The sequence below is a fragment of the Sciurus carolinensis genome, chromosome 3, assembly GCF_902686445.1.
Source record: "Sciurus carolinensis chromosome 3, mSciCar1.2, whole genome shotgun sequence".
Lineage (NCBI taxonomy): Eukaryota > Metazoa > Chordata > Mammalia > Rodentia > Sciuridae > Sciurus > Sciurus carolinensis.
Window position 1 is genome coordinate 22,936,851 of NC_062215.1, and position 17,847 is coordinate 22,954,697.

General features: G+C 36.2%; 1 protein-coding gene across 7 annotated transcripts in view; it reads left to right on the forward strand.

Annotated features, from left to right (window-relative positions):
• Fbxl20 (F-box and leucine rich repeat protein 20) overlaps positions 1–17,847 on the forward strand; it is a 99,166-nt gene that overhangs the window by 46,526 nt on the left and 34,793 nt on the right. For all 7 annotated transcript variants that reach the window (XM_047545701.1, XM_047545706.1, XM_047545702.1 and 4 more), the window contains exon 2: positions 5,936–5,997. In XM_047545701.1, coding sequence (XP_047401657.1) covers positions 5,936–5,997 — 62 coding nt within the window. The remainder of the gene's footprint in view (positions 1–5,935; positions 5,998–17,847) is intronic.

Sequence of the window (17,847 nt, forward strand, 5' to 3'; positions counted from 1 at the left end):
TGGACTTGAACTGAATTACAGTGGCTTTCTATGAGCTAGTTCCCAGAATAAATCTCTCCCTTCTTCCCCCACCCCACCTTCTGTTTGTTCTATTTCTCTAGAGAACCCTAAAATACTCTGTTATTCAAATATTGAGGCAAAATAAAAACATTTCCAATAGGCAAAAACACTGAGATAATTTGTTGTTAGCGGATCTGCCTTGCATGAACTATGTAAGATTTTTTAAGCTGAAAGGATATGGTACCAGATGGTAACTTGAAGAAAAAACACTAAATGTTAATTACAGAGGTAAATTTAAAAGACTATAAATAAACTTCTTTTATTTTAACTATTAAAAGATTTGTATAATACAGTAATTAAAAATTATAAAGTTGTGTTTATAACTATGTAATGTATAATAGCAAAAAAGGGAAGAAGTGTAGTCCTTTTGTAGCATAGTTTCTGTATTTTACAGGAATTGATTGTTTTTAGTAATCTGAAAGATTATGACAAGATACACACTGTAATTGCTAGAGCAACCATTAAGAAAATAAATACGGGCATTTAAAAAACAAAAACAGGGCTGGGGGATTTAGCTCAGTTGGTAGAGTGCTTGTCTTGTGTAGGGGTGTGTGCCTGCACCTGAGCTAGCCTGGCACACACCCCTATAGTCTTGCAAGCACAAGACCCTGGGTTCAATTGGAAAAAAACCAAAACAAAACAAAACAGTGAAAGAATTATGGCACACTAGAAAATTTTCATTTAAAACACAAGGCAAGTAAAAGAGTAACAGAGGGGCTGGGGTTGTAGCTCAGTGGTAGAGTGCTTCCTAGCACATGTGAGGCAAAGGGTTCAATCCTTAGCAGCACATAAAAATAAGTAAATAAAATAAAGGTATTAAAAAATCCAGAACATTAAAAAAAGAGAAACAGAGTTACAAGAAATATGACATTTATGAAACAAGTAAAATGAGGGATATGTCTAACCAATTTTAAATGGGTTAAGTATTCAGTCAAAAGGCATATTTGTCAGACTAAATCAAAAAAAGATTTAACTTTGTTCTGTGTAGAGGAAATACACTTTAGATTCAAAAGTACAAATAGGTTGAAAGTAAAATAATAGAAAGATGAGGTACTATACTACTTATACTAGAGTTGAACGATCCTAGAGTGAAATAAAAGTTTCATTCACAATAGCTTCAGTAGTACAAAAAGAATAAAATAGTGCCAGATGTGGTGACTGTAACTATAAAACTTGTAGAATAAGATAAGAGAGAAAATCTTTATGAACTTGGTATAAGTAAAGAATTCTTATATGTAGCATCAAGATTCATCTGGGCTCTGTGGCACACTCTGTAATTCCAGCAACTCTGGAGGTGGAGGCAGGAGGATTGCAAGTTTGGAAGCCAACCTTAGGCTAAAGGAAAAGAAGGGTAATAACTATATGACCACTTTGGTTGGCTTTTTTTTTTTTTTTTTTTTTTTTTTGGTACTAGGGATTGAACCCAGGGCTGCTTTACCACTGAGCTACATCTCCAGCATTTTTTATTTTGATACAGAATCTCACTAAATTGCTGAGGCTGGCCTCAACCTTTCAGTCCTCCTGCTTTAGCCTCCAGGGTCACTGGGATTACAACCCTCAATTCTGTTTAATAACATTTCTAACACCCTGAAGATCTTTTATGCCATCAGTAATCAATTCCCATGCCCCTCCTCAGCCACAAGTAACCACTACTTTGCTCAGTATACCTGGTTGGTGCAGCCAATTTGGAAAATAATTGAGCAGTTTCTTCAAAAATTTATTACAAACTTACTGTATGACCCATCAGTTCTCTACTTAAGAATCTATCCAAGAGCAGTGAAAACCATTTTTACCCAGAGATTTGTTGAAGAGTGATCATAACAACATTATTCATAATAAACAAACACTGAAAGCAGTTTAAATGTCTATCAATTAGTGAACAAACAACATAGAATTATTTCATGCATTGGGATTCTATTCAGTAATCAAGTGGAACAATCTTCCCTACAACAGGGAAGAACCTCAGAAACATTATGAAGGGTAAAAGCAACCAGATACAAAAGATGGCATATTGTATAATTTCATTTTGTGGAGTTACATGGATATATGAAAAAAAATCTACAAAGACAGAAAGCAAAGAAGTGGTTGCTTGTGACTGGAGAGGAGCCTGGAATTGATTACAGATGGGCATAAGAGATCGTGGGAGTGATAGAATGTTATGAAACAGAATTGTGAAGATTTCAAACCTTTGTGGATATTCTAAAAATCATTAAAGTTTATGCTTAATGCCAGTGAGTTTTATGTATGTGAATTATACCCCAGTAAAGCTATTTTAAAAATGTTGTATATACATGAAATTACAGGGCAGTGAAAACTTAGTAATTATTATTTTGGGAGGATTGTGCTGAGGAATGAGCCCAGTGTTTCAAGCATTACTTTTTAAAAATTAAATAAAAAATTTAATGCAACTAACATCCATTGAAATGAATGAACCATAAACAAGGTCTCCAAATTTTGTTTCTTCAAATAATTGTATTTTCATTTGTTTATTTCTTCAAATATTTTAATTGTTGTAATGATATTTAACCTGTTTGTGTCTGTACTACAGTCATTCACATCTTTTTTGCCAGGTGGATAACATTCAATTAATTCAGTATTTTTATTATAGTTTTTTGTTTTGTTTTGTTTTTTGTTTTTTGCATGACACTCTACTATAGAGATACAGAGTTAAAAAGCCACAGAAGCCTGCTGGGAATTTACAGTCAAAAAGAGGGATTAGACTACCTCCAGATTCCTACAGTATAAATAAAATTCATTGATTCAGCAATCTCTAGGCACTGTTGATTGCTGACTGTATTGTGGTGAACTAAATAGACAAGGTCCCTTTTCTATGTCTGTATCAAGGACATCATGCCAGTTCAGAACTGGTGTTTAGGAATCCAGGTAAGATTAGGAAAAGTTTCGTGAGATAGTTTCCTCCCATTGATTATATAAGTTCCAGTCTTCAGGACTCTTCATTTTTACAAAAGAGACACGCCCCCCCACCACCACCACCTGCACTAAGGTACCAGGGACACTTAACAACTGAGCCACATTCCCAGCCCTTTCTATTTTTTATTTTAGAGACAGAGTCTCACTCAGTGACTTAGGGCCTTGGTAAATTGCTGAGGCTGCCCTTGAATCTGAGATTCTCCTGCTTTAGCCTACTGAGCGACTGGAATTACAGGAGTGCATCACCATGCCCAGCTAAAATAAAAGAGACCTTTTAAAATCAAAATATTAGCTGGGTGCAGTGGCACACATCTGTAATCCCAGTGTATTGGGATTAATTAGTAGATTAAGTTGCATATGTCGGGGACTGAAATTAAAAGTAGCTTTAAAATCACAGAAATGTATTTTCTCCCATATGAAGTTCAGATATGGAGTTTTTAACTGGTAGTCATTTGTAAAATGGCTTTACTGACACCCTGTAAATATCAGGGTGTTAATCTTTTAATATCCTGTTTAGGACTTATGATTTTGAGCAGCAGGGGTCACTGTTGAACAAATATTTCTTTCTTGTTTCTGTGTTCTATCCACCCTCTTCCACCAATTCTGGCTTTAAAACCCTTGAAATTGTTCCTTGGGTCTTTGTGTACTAAGTGTTCAAATTCGTCATGTTAATAAACTAAACCCCAAAGTATGCTGTCAGATTTGAAAACACTGAAATGCCTAAAATAATGACAAAAAAAAGATTTCTCTCTATATAATATCATTTTGGGACAAGTGGTTTCAAAACTCTATTCCTCAGCTACACACTTTGTAGAAAAAATTAGAATTTTATGTAAGTCAACAATCTATGCAAATATATGACAAATCAAATCATTTAGACTTGATTGTGGGGTTTTTATTTTTGTTTTTTGGTACCAGAGATTGAATTCAGGGGCACTTAATCACTCAGCCACATCCTCAGCCCTTTTTTGTATTTTATTTAGAGACAGGGTCTCACTGAGTTGCTTAGGTCCTCACTGAGTTGCTAAGGCTAGCTTTGAACACAGGCTAGCTTTGAACTTGTGATCCTCCTGTCTCAACCTCTCGAACCTCTGAGATTACAAGTGTGTGCCACCGTGTCAGCCTGGGCAATTTAGCCAGACCCTGTTTCAAAAGAGAAAAGAAAAAAAGGGACTGGGTATGTAGCTCAGTGGTATAACTCGATCCCCAGTATGGGGTGGGGAGAGAATACTTATCTCTGGTTTCTTTTCTTTATTCTCACTGCCCCTGTAATCTTATAGAGACCAGCATCATCTTTTACTCATATTATAATTTCAGTGAATTTCTAATATATCACCTCATTACCAGTCTGGAGTTCAGTTTAATTTCTTCAGGTTCTTCTTCCCTACTTTGTTGTTTCAAATTTCTAGCCTGGTATACAAGTTTCCTCATGATCTAGCCCTACCATGACTTACCAATTGATTCATTAGATTTATTGAGTTCCAGCAACATATCAGGCTTTGTACTCAACTCTGGAAATAAGGCATTTGTGACAACATACTCCCTACCCTCCCAGAGCTTTCCATTTATCTGGAAGGTAGGTTATTAAAATTATTAGCAAATATTTATTATATAATTACTCTTTAAATATCTGAGATGGGGGTAATATATTCTACTCATTGTTTCTCCTTCCCATCTGCTTCCCCTCCATTACTTTTTCTACTTTGAATCTTAATGAACTACCAGGACCTTTTTATATGACACTTTTATATGTTGTTATCTCTTGTTTGTATGTTGTTATTGCTTCCCTTTTTTTCCTAATTAGCTCAGATATTCTTTTAAGAACCAATTTAGATATATCTGCAGGCAGAATTCATTCCTGTCCTTTATTTTGATATACATCTTGTCACTTATCTCTAATAACTAATGAATTATTTATTTGTTTTCTTCCTTGTAGAGCAAGAGCTCCTTAAGGACAGAGATAATATCTTCATGTAATGTTCATTACATGAAGTTGAGGAATTTTTGCAGTACTAATAGCAGGGATGGAATTTAAATTGGCTTTAGTGCCATGTGTATTAACTGATTTTATAGTACTTTTTACTGGGTATATGTATTTGCTTTTTTACATTGTCTTATTAGGCAAGCTTGGATTCATGATCACCTTTGTGGCAAAAGTACACATTGTGAATACTTATGGCAGTGGTTATGAAGCATTATCAATTTTCTACATGTTGTATCTTAAACGCAAAAGAGACTGTTCCAGGTTTCTGAATATCTCCTTGAAAAATTAAATGCAGGCCAGATATGAGCATTTTAAAATAATCACTCCATAGTAATGTGACCTTTTGTAATTTAGTTTTCTTATCTTTATTATTTCTTAAAATTTTTTTAGTTGTTGATGGACCTTTGTTATTATTTATTTATTTATGATACTGAAAATGGAACCCATTGCCTCACACATGCTAGGCAAGCATTGTACCACTGAGCCACAACCTTATCTTTAAAGTGAAGAAAATTGGGACGGCATGAAGGCTAAAAACACTAATACATGAAAAACACAACAGTATCTGGCACATACTATTCTTCTATTTTTTTTCCCACTTATATTTTATTTTTCAAGTTTTACATTTTCCCCCATCTTTTATTGGTACATTATAGTTGTAAATAATGATGGGATTTGTTGTTATTTATTTGTACATCTACATAATATAACAATATAATTTGGCCAATATCACTCCCTAGCACTTTCTTCTATTAGTTCTCTATCTCAAAAGATGGAATGAAGTGCCTCAAAACTTTTTTGAAGCCCAGAGCATCTCTGAAAATACTATTTAGGCTTAAAATACCCAGTATGATTTTTTTAAACCTCTCTCCTGAGAGGATTCTCTCTGAACTATTAAGTTGAATATAGTAAAATGTTAAGTAACACAACACAATTGATGCAGTGATTTTGTTTTTGCAGATGTTCTCAAATAGTGATGAAGCTGTAATCAATAAAAAACTTCCCAAAGAACTTCTATTACGGTAAGTCTGAATGCTAATTTTGGGGTTTTGGGGGGGGATGTTTTTGGGGGATATATATCATTTTTGTATTAAAATTTTTTTTAGATTTGTTGTCAGTTTTCATTTACGTATAGTAGTATAGTGGTTTGTTTCAGTCCCTCTACTGGGGATTGAACCAAGGGCCTCCCCTCAAACATGCTAGTCAAGTACTCTATACTGAGCTATACCTGCAGCCCTTTTTATTTTGGGACAAAGTCTTATTACATGGCCACAGCTGCCTTTGAACTTGTGATCCTCCTGCCTCAGCCTCCCTAGTAGCTAGGATTAGAGGCAAGCACCCACCATTCCTGGCTTGATTTTTTTGTTTTGTTTTGTTTTTGTTCCAGGGATTGAAACCACGTTTGCTTAGGACTAAGCCACACACACAAAAAAAAGCCCCAGCCCTTTTTTACTTTTTAATTCTGAAACAGCATCTCACTAAGTTACTTTAGGACCTCACTAAGTTGCTAAGGCTGGTCTCGAACTTGTGATCCTCCTGCCTCAGCCTTCTGAGTCATTGGTATTGCAGATGTGTGCCACCACACCCAGATGGCTTGAGTTTTTAAATTTATTGATTCTTTTTTTAAGCTATCTTATTCTACATTTTTTAGGTGTGAGTCAGGATATTTGAAAGTTTAATTTAGTAACAGTTTTTTTTTCTAGTTACACCTATATTTGATTTTGTTTACTAATTTACCTTTGCCCTATTCTTGTATATATGGTGAAATAGGTGGTATTGAGACAGGATCTTGCTAAGTTGCTTAGGGTCTCACTAAATTGCCAAAGCTGACCTTAAACTTGGTATCCTTCTGCCACCAAGTGACTTGGATTATAAGCATGTGCCACCACACCCATTTTATACTTATGATTTTACCTTACTTATTTTGAACATGTAGAAACATTATATTTTGGGATTATCCATAACATAAAAACCACCCCCAACTTAAAAACATTTGATTGAGGAATCACCTAAGAAGAAATTGGCTGTTAGGTTGTTTTCAGAATCCCTTCATTATTTGGGCACTTAATCATGACATTCCTTGTTCATTTATGTAGAATATCATGACTGGGAAAGAGGTATGTTCTCTTTTGCAAATGTTAAGAGTTAACAAGTTACTGTGCTCAGGGGCATCAGCTTCTTTGGAGCTATTGCAGTCTAGCTTATTACCAGCCCCATGCCTGCTTCATTGTAGAATATAATTTCTGTTCCATTGCTAGTAAAGAAGAAGCTGGGGCTGGGGCTGGGGTTCAGTGGCAGAGCGTCTGCCTAGCATGTGTGAGGCACTGGGTTCAATCCTAACCACCACATAAAAATAAACAAATAAAATAAACACTTGTCCATCTACAACTACAAAAATTTTTTTTAAAAAAAGAAGAATATTCCTGGCATTCCTAAATATTACATGTCTGAATCCTCTAACTAGATTACAAGATCCTTGCAAACAGGAACTAGATCATATAAATATTTAGTGTCTTATGAAATATCCTATAAATCTTTCACATTGGATTCACTGAGAAAAAAACAGAATTGAATTTAGAATAAATTTTTCATGGAAGTAATGCCTTCTTGTAGATTGTTTATGGTTACATTGTATAATATTGTATCATTAGACTACTTAGAGGCACTGCAGAATGTCTCCTGCACATCTTGAGTAGTCCCAAATTTTTAGTTAAATTTTAGCCCTCTTAAATAGTTGTGTGTTTTGTTTTGTTGTTTTGCCATATTAAGGATCAAATTAAGGCCTTTGAGCATGATAGGCAAGTGCTACCACTGAACTGTACCCCCAGCCTGAGAAATACTTTTTAAATGGATTATGTTCTTTACTATACTATAAGTTGAATATACTAAGAAATGATTTTTTATGAGAGTGCCATTCTGGGCATTAAATATTATTTTATACTATAGTAGTTTACTTACAACTTAAAATATTTTAAAGAAATTACTTGACTTTGGTAGCAGGCCCCACCCTGTTGTGGTTTACATCTTGATATTATATTAATTTTAGATTTTGTTTTCACCATGAAACCCAGATTCCACACTGTGGCTTGCAAGATCCCTCATGATGTGACAATGGAATAACATGATCTGATGCATATTTTTAAAGGGTTAGTCTGACTACTATATGAAACCAGATTCGGGGATAGGAGTGGGGAACAATAAGAAAGTTATTAAAAGAAATTTAGCCAAGATATAAGGGTACTAGAGAAAACAATTTCTGTAATTCTTTAGAGTACAGCACTGCCTTCCTCTGCTCTTTCTAGCTTTGGTTACTATTTTTGACACCTCTATAGTACCTGTTGATGAACTGTAGGTCTTTATTACCAGATAGATGAATCAGATGAAGATAAATTCCTAAATCATCTGCTTTTGTACCACCAACTCCTCTCAAATTCCAGTGACTTTTTCTCAAGGCTGAAGGCAAGTGCACCAAAGAATAAATCCGAGCACCTAACTGATTTTAAAGCTGTGCTTAGAAGCAGGCATTGTGGCAAGTGTCTGTAGTCTCAGCACTTGGGAAGCTGAGGTGAGAGGATCACTTGAGCTCCAGAGTTCAAGACCAATAAGACCTTATCTCAGAAACACCTCTGCTTAGATGTGTGGTTTATATCTCATGTTCATCTATGTTCCATTGCCACATATCCAAGCCTAACATTGATAGAGTAGGGAAATATATAGGGGAGGGATTCTGTGAATATATATGCATTTATCATATATACACAGACATATATGAATTTTCTAATTCTACGTGTTCTCCTCACTCTTCAGCACTGGGCAGAATGAAGAGTTACGTAACTATATCCTAGTACTGCTACTGCCTCTCAGCTTAGCACACTACCAACCATGCCAGGGTTTGGGAGTGGGAATAGTTAGAGATATCTATCCTTTCTAGGTAGTCTTTAGTTGAGTGGTTGGGAAAAGGAGATTGAAGAAAGAAGATACGTGTTTGACTTCTTACATTGGAATACTAGAGATATTTTTTCCTCAGTAACTCTTTTGTCAATGAGAATTTGGTTCTAATTTATATTTATCATACTGGTACTGACTGATGGGTGCACTATAGGTTAAATTGGCTCCTTTCTAAGCTAAGCAGGAAACCTAACGACTATTAGGATTTCTATAGGGAAATGAGTTGAGTTCCAAACAACCAATTCTGAACTTAAAGTTGAAAACAAGTTCCTTATTAAATTGGAGACCAGATGAAATTGATATCCTGTTAAGGAGGGAAACTGACTTAAAAACCATAAAACATACTACTTATTAGTTTACTTAAGTATATAAAACAAGTAGTTTAATATTTGTGTAAATCATGGAATCATTGAGGCCAAAGAGGAAAGAGGCTTTTTTTTTTTTTTTTTTTTTTTTAAGGTACTGGGTATTGAACCCAGGAGCGTTCTACCACTGATCTATATCCCCAACCCTTTTTATTTTTTGTTTTTTTAAAATATTTTTTAGTTGTCAATGGACCTTTATTTTTATGTGGTGCTGAGGATTGAACCCAGTGCCTCACACATGCTAGGCAAGTGCTCTACCACTGAGCCACAACTCCAGCCCTTTATTTTTTATTTTGAGACAGGTTTTTGCTAACTTGCCGAGGCTGACCTCAAACTTTCGATCCTTTTGCCTCAGCTTCCTAAGCCATGGGGATTACAGGTTTGTGCCACCATGCATGGCTGGAAAAAAGCTTTCATAATATTTTTGACATTAAACTGGACAGATAACAATTGGTCAGGGCTGAGGCTGTGGCTCAGTGGCAGAGTGCTTGCCTAGCATGTGTGAGGTACTGGGTTTGATTCTTAGCATATAAATAAGTAAATAAAATAAAGGTCCATCAACAACAAATAAAAACATTTAGAAAAAAAATTGGTGAGTGGTTATAAGTTCAGTTTGGGGCATTTGTAATTTTAACAAATTCATTGATTTTAATATTCCCTTTAAAGTTTAAAATATTTGAGCTGAAGAGTGTCTTGGTGCATTTGCCTAGGGTGGATGAGACACTAGGTTCAGTTCCCAGTACCACACACTCACACAAAATTAAAGTATACAGTTAAAGATGAAACAGCCAGGTCCCTTGGAAGGGAAAGGAAATTGCTGGAAAACAGGGATAGAAGAAAAACTTTTTTTTTTTTCCCACGTGAATGGTACTGGAGATTGAACCCCAGGGGCCTCAAACTTGTGATCTTCCCACTGGGATTAAAGGTGTGTACCACTCCACCAGTGAAAAACTTACTATGCTTTTCTCTTTCTTTTTGATGTTATTTTTGTTTTTTTCATTTGAAATGCCATACTTAACAAAAGTTGCAAAAATAGGACAAAGAATTCAAGTATAGTCCATTTTTCCCAAGTCTTAGCATATTACTTTTCAATAATACAGTTATCAAAACTAGGAAATTAGCATTAACACAGAGCCTATTTACTTAAATTCCTTAACTGATCTAGTGATATCCTTTTTCTGGCTCAGTATCCAACATAGGATTACAAGTTCCATTAAATTGCTATGCCTTTTTAGTCTCCTTTAATCTGGGACAGTTCCTTAAATCTTTGCCTTTCATAATCTTGATACTTGTGAAGACTGGTCAGTTTTATTTGTTTATTTATTTATTTGGTATTGGGGATTTAACCCAGGGGTGCTTTGCCACTTAGCTACATCCCCATTCCTTTATTTTTAATTATTTATTATTTTGAGAGAGGGTCTCACTAAATTGCTGAGACTGGCCTGGAACTTGCAATCCTTCTGCCTCAACCTTCCCAGTTGTTGGAATTACAGGTGTGTACCCCTAGCATTTGTGTATTTTTTAACTAAAATCAATCCTTCAATCCTATGCAGTGGCACCTGCCTGAAATCCCAGCTACTGGGGAGGTTGAGGCAGAAGGATCACAAGTCCCAGATCAGTGTAGCAACACCCTGTCTCAAAAGAAAAAATAAAAAGGACTGGGGGTGTAGCTCAGCTTAGTGATAAAAGCACCCCTGGGTTCAATCCACAGTACCACTAGGAAAAAAAAATTACATTTTTGCTATTCTTTTAAAAATATCACTTCTTTGTCAGATTTTAGTGGAAGTTTTGTAAGTTAATCTTAGAATGTGGAATTGCTTTTATTTGAAATTTGAAAAACTGTTCTTACACAGTAATGCTCTGAGAGGCAGCATTCTTTTTTTTTTTTTCAAGGCAGCATTCTTTTTCATATTTTAATAAAAATTTTTCTGGTTCTTAGGTTGTAGATAACTTATTTGAGTCCTGAGATCTCAGATCGCATTTTGCTGTGAGGTTATTTTTTAGGGGATTTTTTGGGTTTGTTTAACATGAAACAGGAAGATATTGCCAGTGATCCATTTCAACATTATAGCACAGAAGATCTTTGGGTTTTGTTACTTTGTAAAATTATAGTAAGACATTCATAACAGAAAATATAATGGCACAGATTTTAGAGTTAAAGTTAAGAACTTTCCCGGAACTTGGCTTCACAAACAAGTATGTCCACTGTGGAAAACAGCTTGGCAGTTCCTCAAAAAGCTAAATGTAGAAATTCCACATAACCCAGCATTTCCGCTCCTCCATTTAAGAGAATTGAAAATAAATTCACACGAAAACTTGGAATGTTTGTAACAGCATTTTGCATACTAGTCAAAAGTAGAAATAACCCAGTCATCCATCAAAAGAATAGATATAATACAGTATATCCATACAATGGAATATTACTTGGCCATTGAAGGAACAAACTGTAGATATGTGCTATAACATAATTGCTAATTGAAAGAAACCAGACACAAAAGACCTTATTCCATTTATATGTAATATCCAGAATAGATAAATCAATGAAGATAAAAAGTAGAGTAGTGATTGTTAGGAGTTGAGTGGTGGGTGGAAAGTGGAAGGGGTTCTTTTGAGGATAATAAATATGTAGAACTCAGTGGTAGAGTACTGCATAGTATGGGTGATCCCTAGCACTACAAAAAAATTCTGGAGTTAGTGATGATGGTTGCACAACATTGTGAATATATTTTTAAAAATCTTTGAAGGCTGAGGATGTGGCTCAGTGATGGAGTATTGTCTAGCACCTGTGAAGCCCTGGGTTTCACCCCCAGCACCAAAAAAGAAAAGAATCGTGGGGGGTGGGGGAATCACTTAATTATGTGCTTTAGAAAATAAGTTTTAAGAGGGATACAGTGGCACATGCCTATAATTCCAGTGACTGAAAATGCAAGGCCAGTCTCAGCAAGTAAGCCAGCCCTGCAAAGCAGAAAATTGAGGACTGGGGATGTAGCTCAATCGCAAAACCCTCTGAGTTCCCTCCCCATTGCCTTCCAAAAAAGAAGTTAGGTTTTATAGTATGTAAATTCTCTGTAGGTAGATAGATGGATAGATGTAGAGGTAGAAATGTAAATTTTACAACAAATTCTGCCAATATTTTTTAAAAAACAAAAGCCTATGATTTATGCTGATGTGGGCATGTTCGGTAATTCTTTGACCTTATCCCTTCCTTCCTCTCTTCCTCCCTTCCTCCCTTCCTCCCTTCCTCTCTCCCTCCTGCCCTCCTTCCTTTATTCTTTTTTTCTATTTCTGCATATATGTAATAGAGTCTATCATAGAGAAAGGAAGCAAACAAAAATAAGAAAGGCAACAAAATGGGGTTAGAGAAATGAGAAAGAAAAGAGGTGGACATAAAAAACTGAACATGGGCCTCCTATCCACAGGCCTTAAGAGCCTTGATATGGATCCACCCAATTCTTTTGCATCAAGAAGCTGTTCTTTCTGGCTGGGGTTGTAGCTCAATAGTAGAGCACTTGCATGTTATGTGTGAGACGAGTTCAATCCCCAGCACCAGGAAAAAAAGAAAAAAGTTGATCTTTTGAGCCATTACCATGGTGTAGATCCGTTGGCAGGTTTTACAGCTTTTTCTTTTGCCTGGTAGCAATGCTTCTCATAGGATCATTGCCACTTAATGTCCTCAGTGAGGCCTAGATGGCAAGGATTCTATTTAGGGTCCTGTAGCCTCTTCCACTTTCCCTTCCTGTACCATTACAATCCTGGCAGTGAACTTCAGGTGTTTTGCCAAAGTCTTGAATTAAGCCTTCACTCTGCAGGACCCTACACACTGAGGACTTGGCTGACCCAAAGCCTTATCCTACCCTTTCTGATTTAGGTTGTAGCAAAGATTTTGTGGATTTTTTTCAATGGTGATATCTCCTTTCTATGATATTACCATTCCTAAACACAACATGAAGGTAAACTCACAAGTGATTTTTTTTTTCCAGTGGATGATTTGTAGTCATTAGTTTATTAACAGTGAATCCTTCCTGTGCATTTCTTTGTAGTCATTATTTAAGTTATTGCTGGTTACCTCTGATGAATGGGATTGAGGAATGAGTCTTTTCTTGTTCCTACTTTAGGTATTATAATTGTTTGTTTAGCAAAAAACCATATTGCCTAAAGGCAAGGAAAGCAATTGGAAAGTTGTTGCAGTGTTCTTTGTGAGGGTCAATAATAGTCTGAACCCCATGGTCGTGTTACTGAATCTTGAAAGAAAATGGACCGAATTGAGAGATTTTTTTTCCCCCAGTCAAACTTAGGGACTCTGGCATGCTAGGCAAGTACACTACCACTGAGCTATCTCCCCAGCCCCAAATGAAGAGGTTTTTAAGTGTTGAGATTAGCAACGTATTTGTTGATTGTTTTGATATGTGATTATAATGGGGATATTGGGAAGGAGTCAAGGATAATGCCCATGCTCTTTGCTCTCTAGTGAGTGGATGGTGGGAGCAGTCACTAAAATAGAGAAAATAGGAGGAAAAGATTTAATGGGAGGTCAGTAATTATATTTAATTATAATTATAACTCTTTAAAATTTGTTTTTGTAATTGCAAGTTATAAAACCTCCAACTCAAATTGGCTTAAACAATAAGGGAGATTATCTCACATAAAAGGAAATACAGAGATAAACCAAGTAATCGGGTTGATTGGTTTAGGGAATCTCAGTGTCATCATCAATTTTCTTCTTGTGTTCTGTAAAGAACATCATCACCTTGGTCCTAAAGCTGCTTTTCTTTATGGGCACAGGATAGACGCCAGCAAATAATGGATTACGTGGTGGTTGGGATTGTGGCTCAATGATAGAGCGCTTGCCTAACATGTGTGAGGCACTGGGTTTGATCCTCAGCACCACATAAAAATAAGTAAGCAAAATGAAGGTATTGCATCTATCTAAAACAAAATATAGTTTTAAAAAGTAATGGATTACATGTTTCCTTTTTTGTTCTCAAGGGAGAGATGGACTGTCCTTGATGCCCAAATAAAGTTTCTTCTCAAATCTTAGCCAAATAGGTCTAGGTTAAATTAATCACTGCAAGAGGCTTAGGCTAATAACTGGATGAACCTAATATTGATGAGTTGGTCATATTGCTCACTACAGATAGAATGTAGCATACCTAAAGGAATCATGAATATTCTTCAGATAGTCTTCCATAAACATAATTTCTGGGTTTTTGTTTTTACCAGGGATTGAACCCAGGGGTGCTTAACCCTGCTGAGCCACATTCCCAGTCATTTTTTTATTTTTTATTTTGTTAGTTATTATTTTATTTTTATTTATCAGGGTCTCATTAAGTTGTTGGGGCTGGCCTTGAACTTGAAATCCTCCTGCTTTAGCCTCCCAGGTTACTAGAATTATAGGCATGTGCCGCTGTACCCTGCTACCTCTTTCTTTGTAATGGCTGCTAAGTACTGTAGACCATTAAAAGAAGAGTGTACTATAGTTTGCATTGTTTATGATATATATTAAAGTTTTTTCTAGCTTTTTGATTTGCTTTTGTGTTTGTTTTGCTGTATTGGGGATTGAACCAGGGAGTGCTTTACAATGAACTATATCCCCAGCCCTTATTATTATTATTATTATTTTTGAGGCTGGGTCTTGCTAAATTGAACTTCAAATCCTCCTACCTTCACCTCCCAAACTGTAGGGATTAAAGGTATACATCACTGTATCCAGCTACCCTACCGATTTTTTTTTTTAATATAACAGAGATTGAACCCAGGAGCGCTTAACCACTGAGCACATCTTTAGCTCTTATTTATTTATTTATTTTGAGACAGAATCTCACTAAGTTGCTTAGGGCCTTGCTTTGAACTTGTGATCCTCTTGCCCACATCTCCTGAGTGTTGCTGGGATTACAGGTGTGTGCTATCATGATCAGCCCACCAATTCTTACACTCAGATTTCTAAAGATAATTGTCTCCAGAATCAAGTACAAAAAAAATTAGAAGTTAAGGAGTTACTAAATAATAACCAATGTGGAGACAGACTGCTTGAGGAGTGATAGAAGGAATTCAAGTACTGAGCTTATTCCTAAGAGAGGCAAATTAGGACTGGAAGGACTAAGCTTTTATTAGGAATAGAGGAGCACAGTGATTATATTTGTTCTCTTCTTAAAAAAAAAATAATGTCGAAGTCAAGGTGAAAAGCTAACTCTTTGGGATCTTGACGTTTAGAACCCCATTCAGTATTTTGCTTTTTTTGTGGTACTGGGGATTGAACCCAGGGACACTCTACTACTGAGCTACATCCTCCACGCTATCTATCTGTCTATCTATCTATCTATCTATCTATCTATCTATCTATCTATCTATCTATTTATTTATGAGGCAGGCTGACCTTGAACTTGTAATCCTCCTGTCTCGGCTGCCCAAGTAGCTTATATTACAGGCATGAGCCACCTTACCTGCTTCCTTTAGTGTATTCTAGTAACAGAATTGTGATTACTGGGATGTTGTCCTTCATAGAGTATTATGGTTTGGATATGAAGTGTCCCCAAAAAACTCCTGCTAATGCAGGAATATTCAGAGGTGAGATGATTGGATTAATAGAACTCTAACCTAGCTGGGCACGGTGGTACACATCTGTAATCCCAGAGGTTTGGGAGACTGAAGCAAGAGGGTCACGAGTTCAAAGCCAGGCCTCAAGCAGTTTAGCGAGGCACTAAGTAACTCAGCAAGCCCCCATCTCTAAATAAAATATAAAAAAGAATTGGGAAGTGGTTCAGCAGTTAAGCATCCCTGGGTTTAATCTCTGGTAGAGAGAGAGAGAGAGAGAGATACAGACAGACAGACCAAACGACCTGCTGGCTGCCATGAGGGGAGCAACTTTTCTCTGCCACTCTCAAACCTCTATGATGTTCTTCCTCACTTTGTGCCCAGAGCAATGGCTTTGGTCCACTATGGACTGAGACCTCTGATACTGTGAGCCAAAATAAATGGTTTCTAAATTGTTTTTGTGAAGCATTTTGGTCACAGCAACACAAAAGCTGACTAAAAAGCTCCTGGGTCTGCATACATTTGACCACCAACGCAGTGTTTCATGTCTGTCTTTTTTGCTCTCTTTTGTGGAGAGTCTTTCTATTGAAAGGTTACAAAAGACTACTAAGGTGAATACTTGGAAAGCCTCTCACTTTGGCTCCATGTATGTTACCCCCATGTAATATTATATTTATGAATATTACTCAGGGTAAACATAGGAATATTTCGATTATAAAACTCCACATAAAGATTCTGAATAGTGAAAGTCAGGAAAAAGAAACAGTTCAGCAATGAAAGAATATTTGTTGTATTATGTTGATTTATTGTCTTATGAGGTAAATAGCTTATTATTTTATTGAGGTACGTAGATTGAGAGTATATACAGTGTTTTTATTTGGGAGTAGAGTGGGTAATCAATATTTTAAAATATGGTTAATTTACATTAAGAAGGGTCATCAGAATGGTATCAAGTCTGCTTCAAGGGAACTAGAAAGGTACCCAACTTTTCCTTTCTACCATTACCTGCCATTTAGAAACTGAAAAGGGAAAAAAAGGAGATAATCCACAAAAACATAGGAATAATGAAGTGAAAAAAGGGAGAAAGGGAGAAAAACAGAAATGGTTAAAAGTAAAATATAATAAAGGGAAAATAATTAATGTAAAACAGGTAAAGAAAAGATAAAATATAGCAGCTGTATGGAAAAGTTAAAGGTCTTGCATCTGTAGTCTTTGTAGATCAAACTATTTTCTTGGTATTTCTACTCACATATAACATACTAAAACAAAACTTTTTCTTTTTTTTCTTTTTGCGGTGCTGGGGATTGAACCCAAGGCTTTGTGAACTATATTTCTTGCCCCCAAAGTTTTGATTAACCACAGAATGTGGTGTGTTTACAAACCCTCTCACCCAGTCCATCATTAAGTTCTACCCTATTCTCTTTATCTCCTGGGTAATAGACCTGGTCTAAGCCTCTGTCACCTAGACAATTAGTGGTGTTCTCTTAACTGATAGACGTGGTGCCACTTTTGAGCTCTGATAATATGATCTCCCCATAGCTGCTGTACTGATGTTTGTTTATGTCTTTTGTGGTACCAGGGATCAAACCCAGGGCCTCATGCATGCTAGGCAAGCACTTCACCACTGAGCTTTATCCCTTTCCGTTTTTTAAATTTGGAGATGGTCTTGCTTAGTTGCCCCAGCTGGCTTCAAACTTGCAGTCCTCCTGCTTCAGCCTCCCAAATAGCTGAGATTACAGATATGTGCCACCAGACCCACTGTATAATGATCTTTTTCTAATATAACTTAAATAATATCCCTCATTGACCTAAAACCCACCGTTGGCTTCTCTTAGACTTTATAATCCAAACAGTTCACTATGACCATAAAGCCTTCTTAGTTTGGCCCCATCTAACTTTCTGAACTTTGCTCACTATCCTATTCTTTTTTTTTTTTTTTTTTCACTATCCTATTCTTTAAATGGGAATGGTAATAGTACCTATCTTGTAGGATTGTTGTAAGGAGTCATTGCACATGTAAAGACTTAA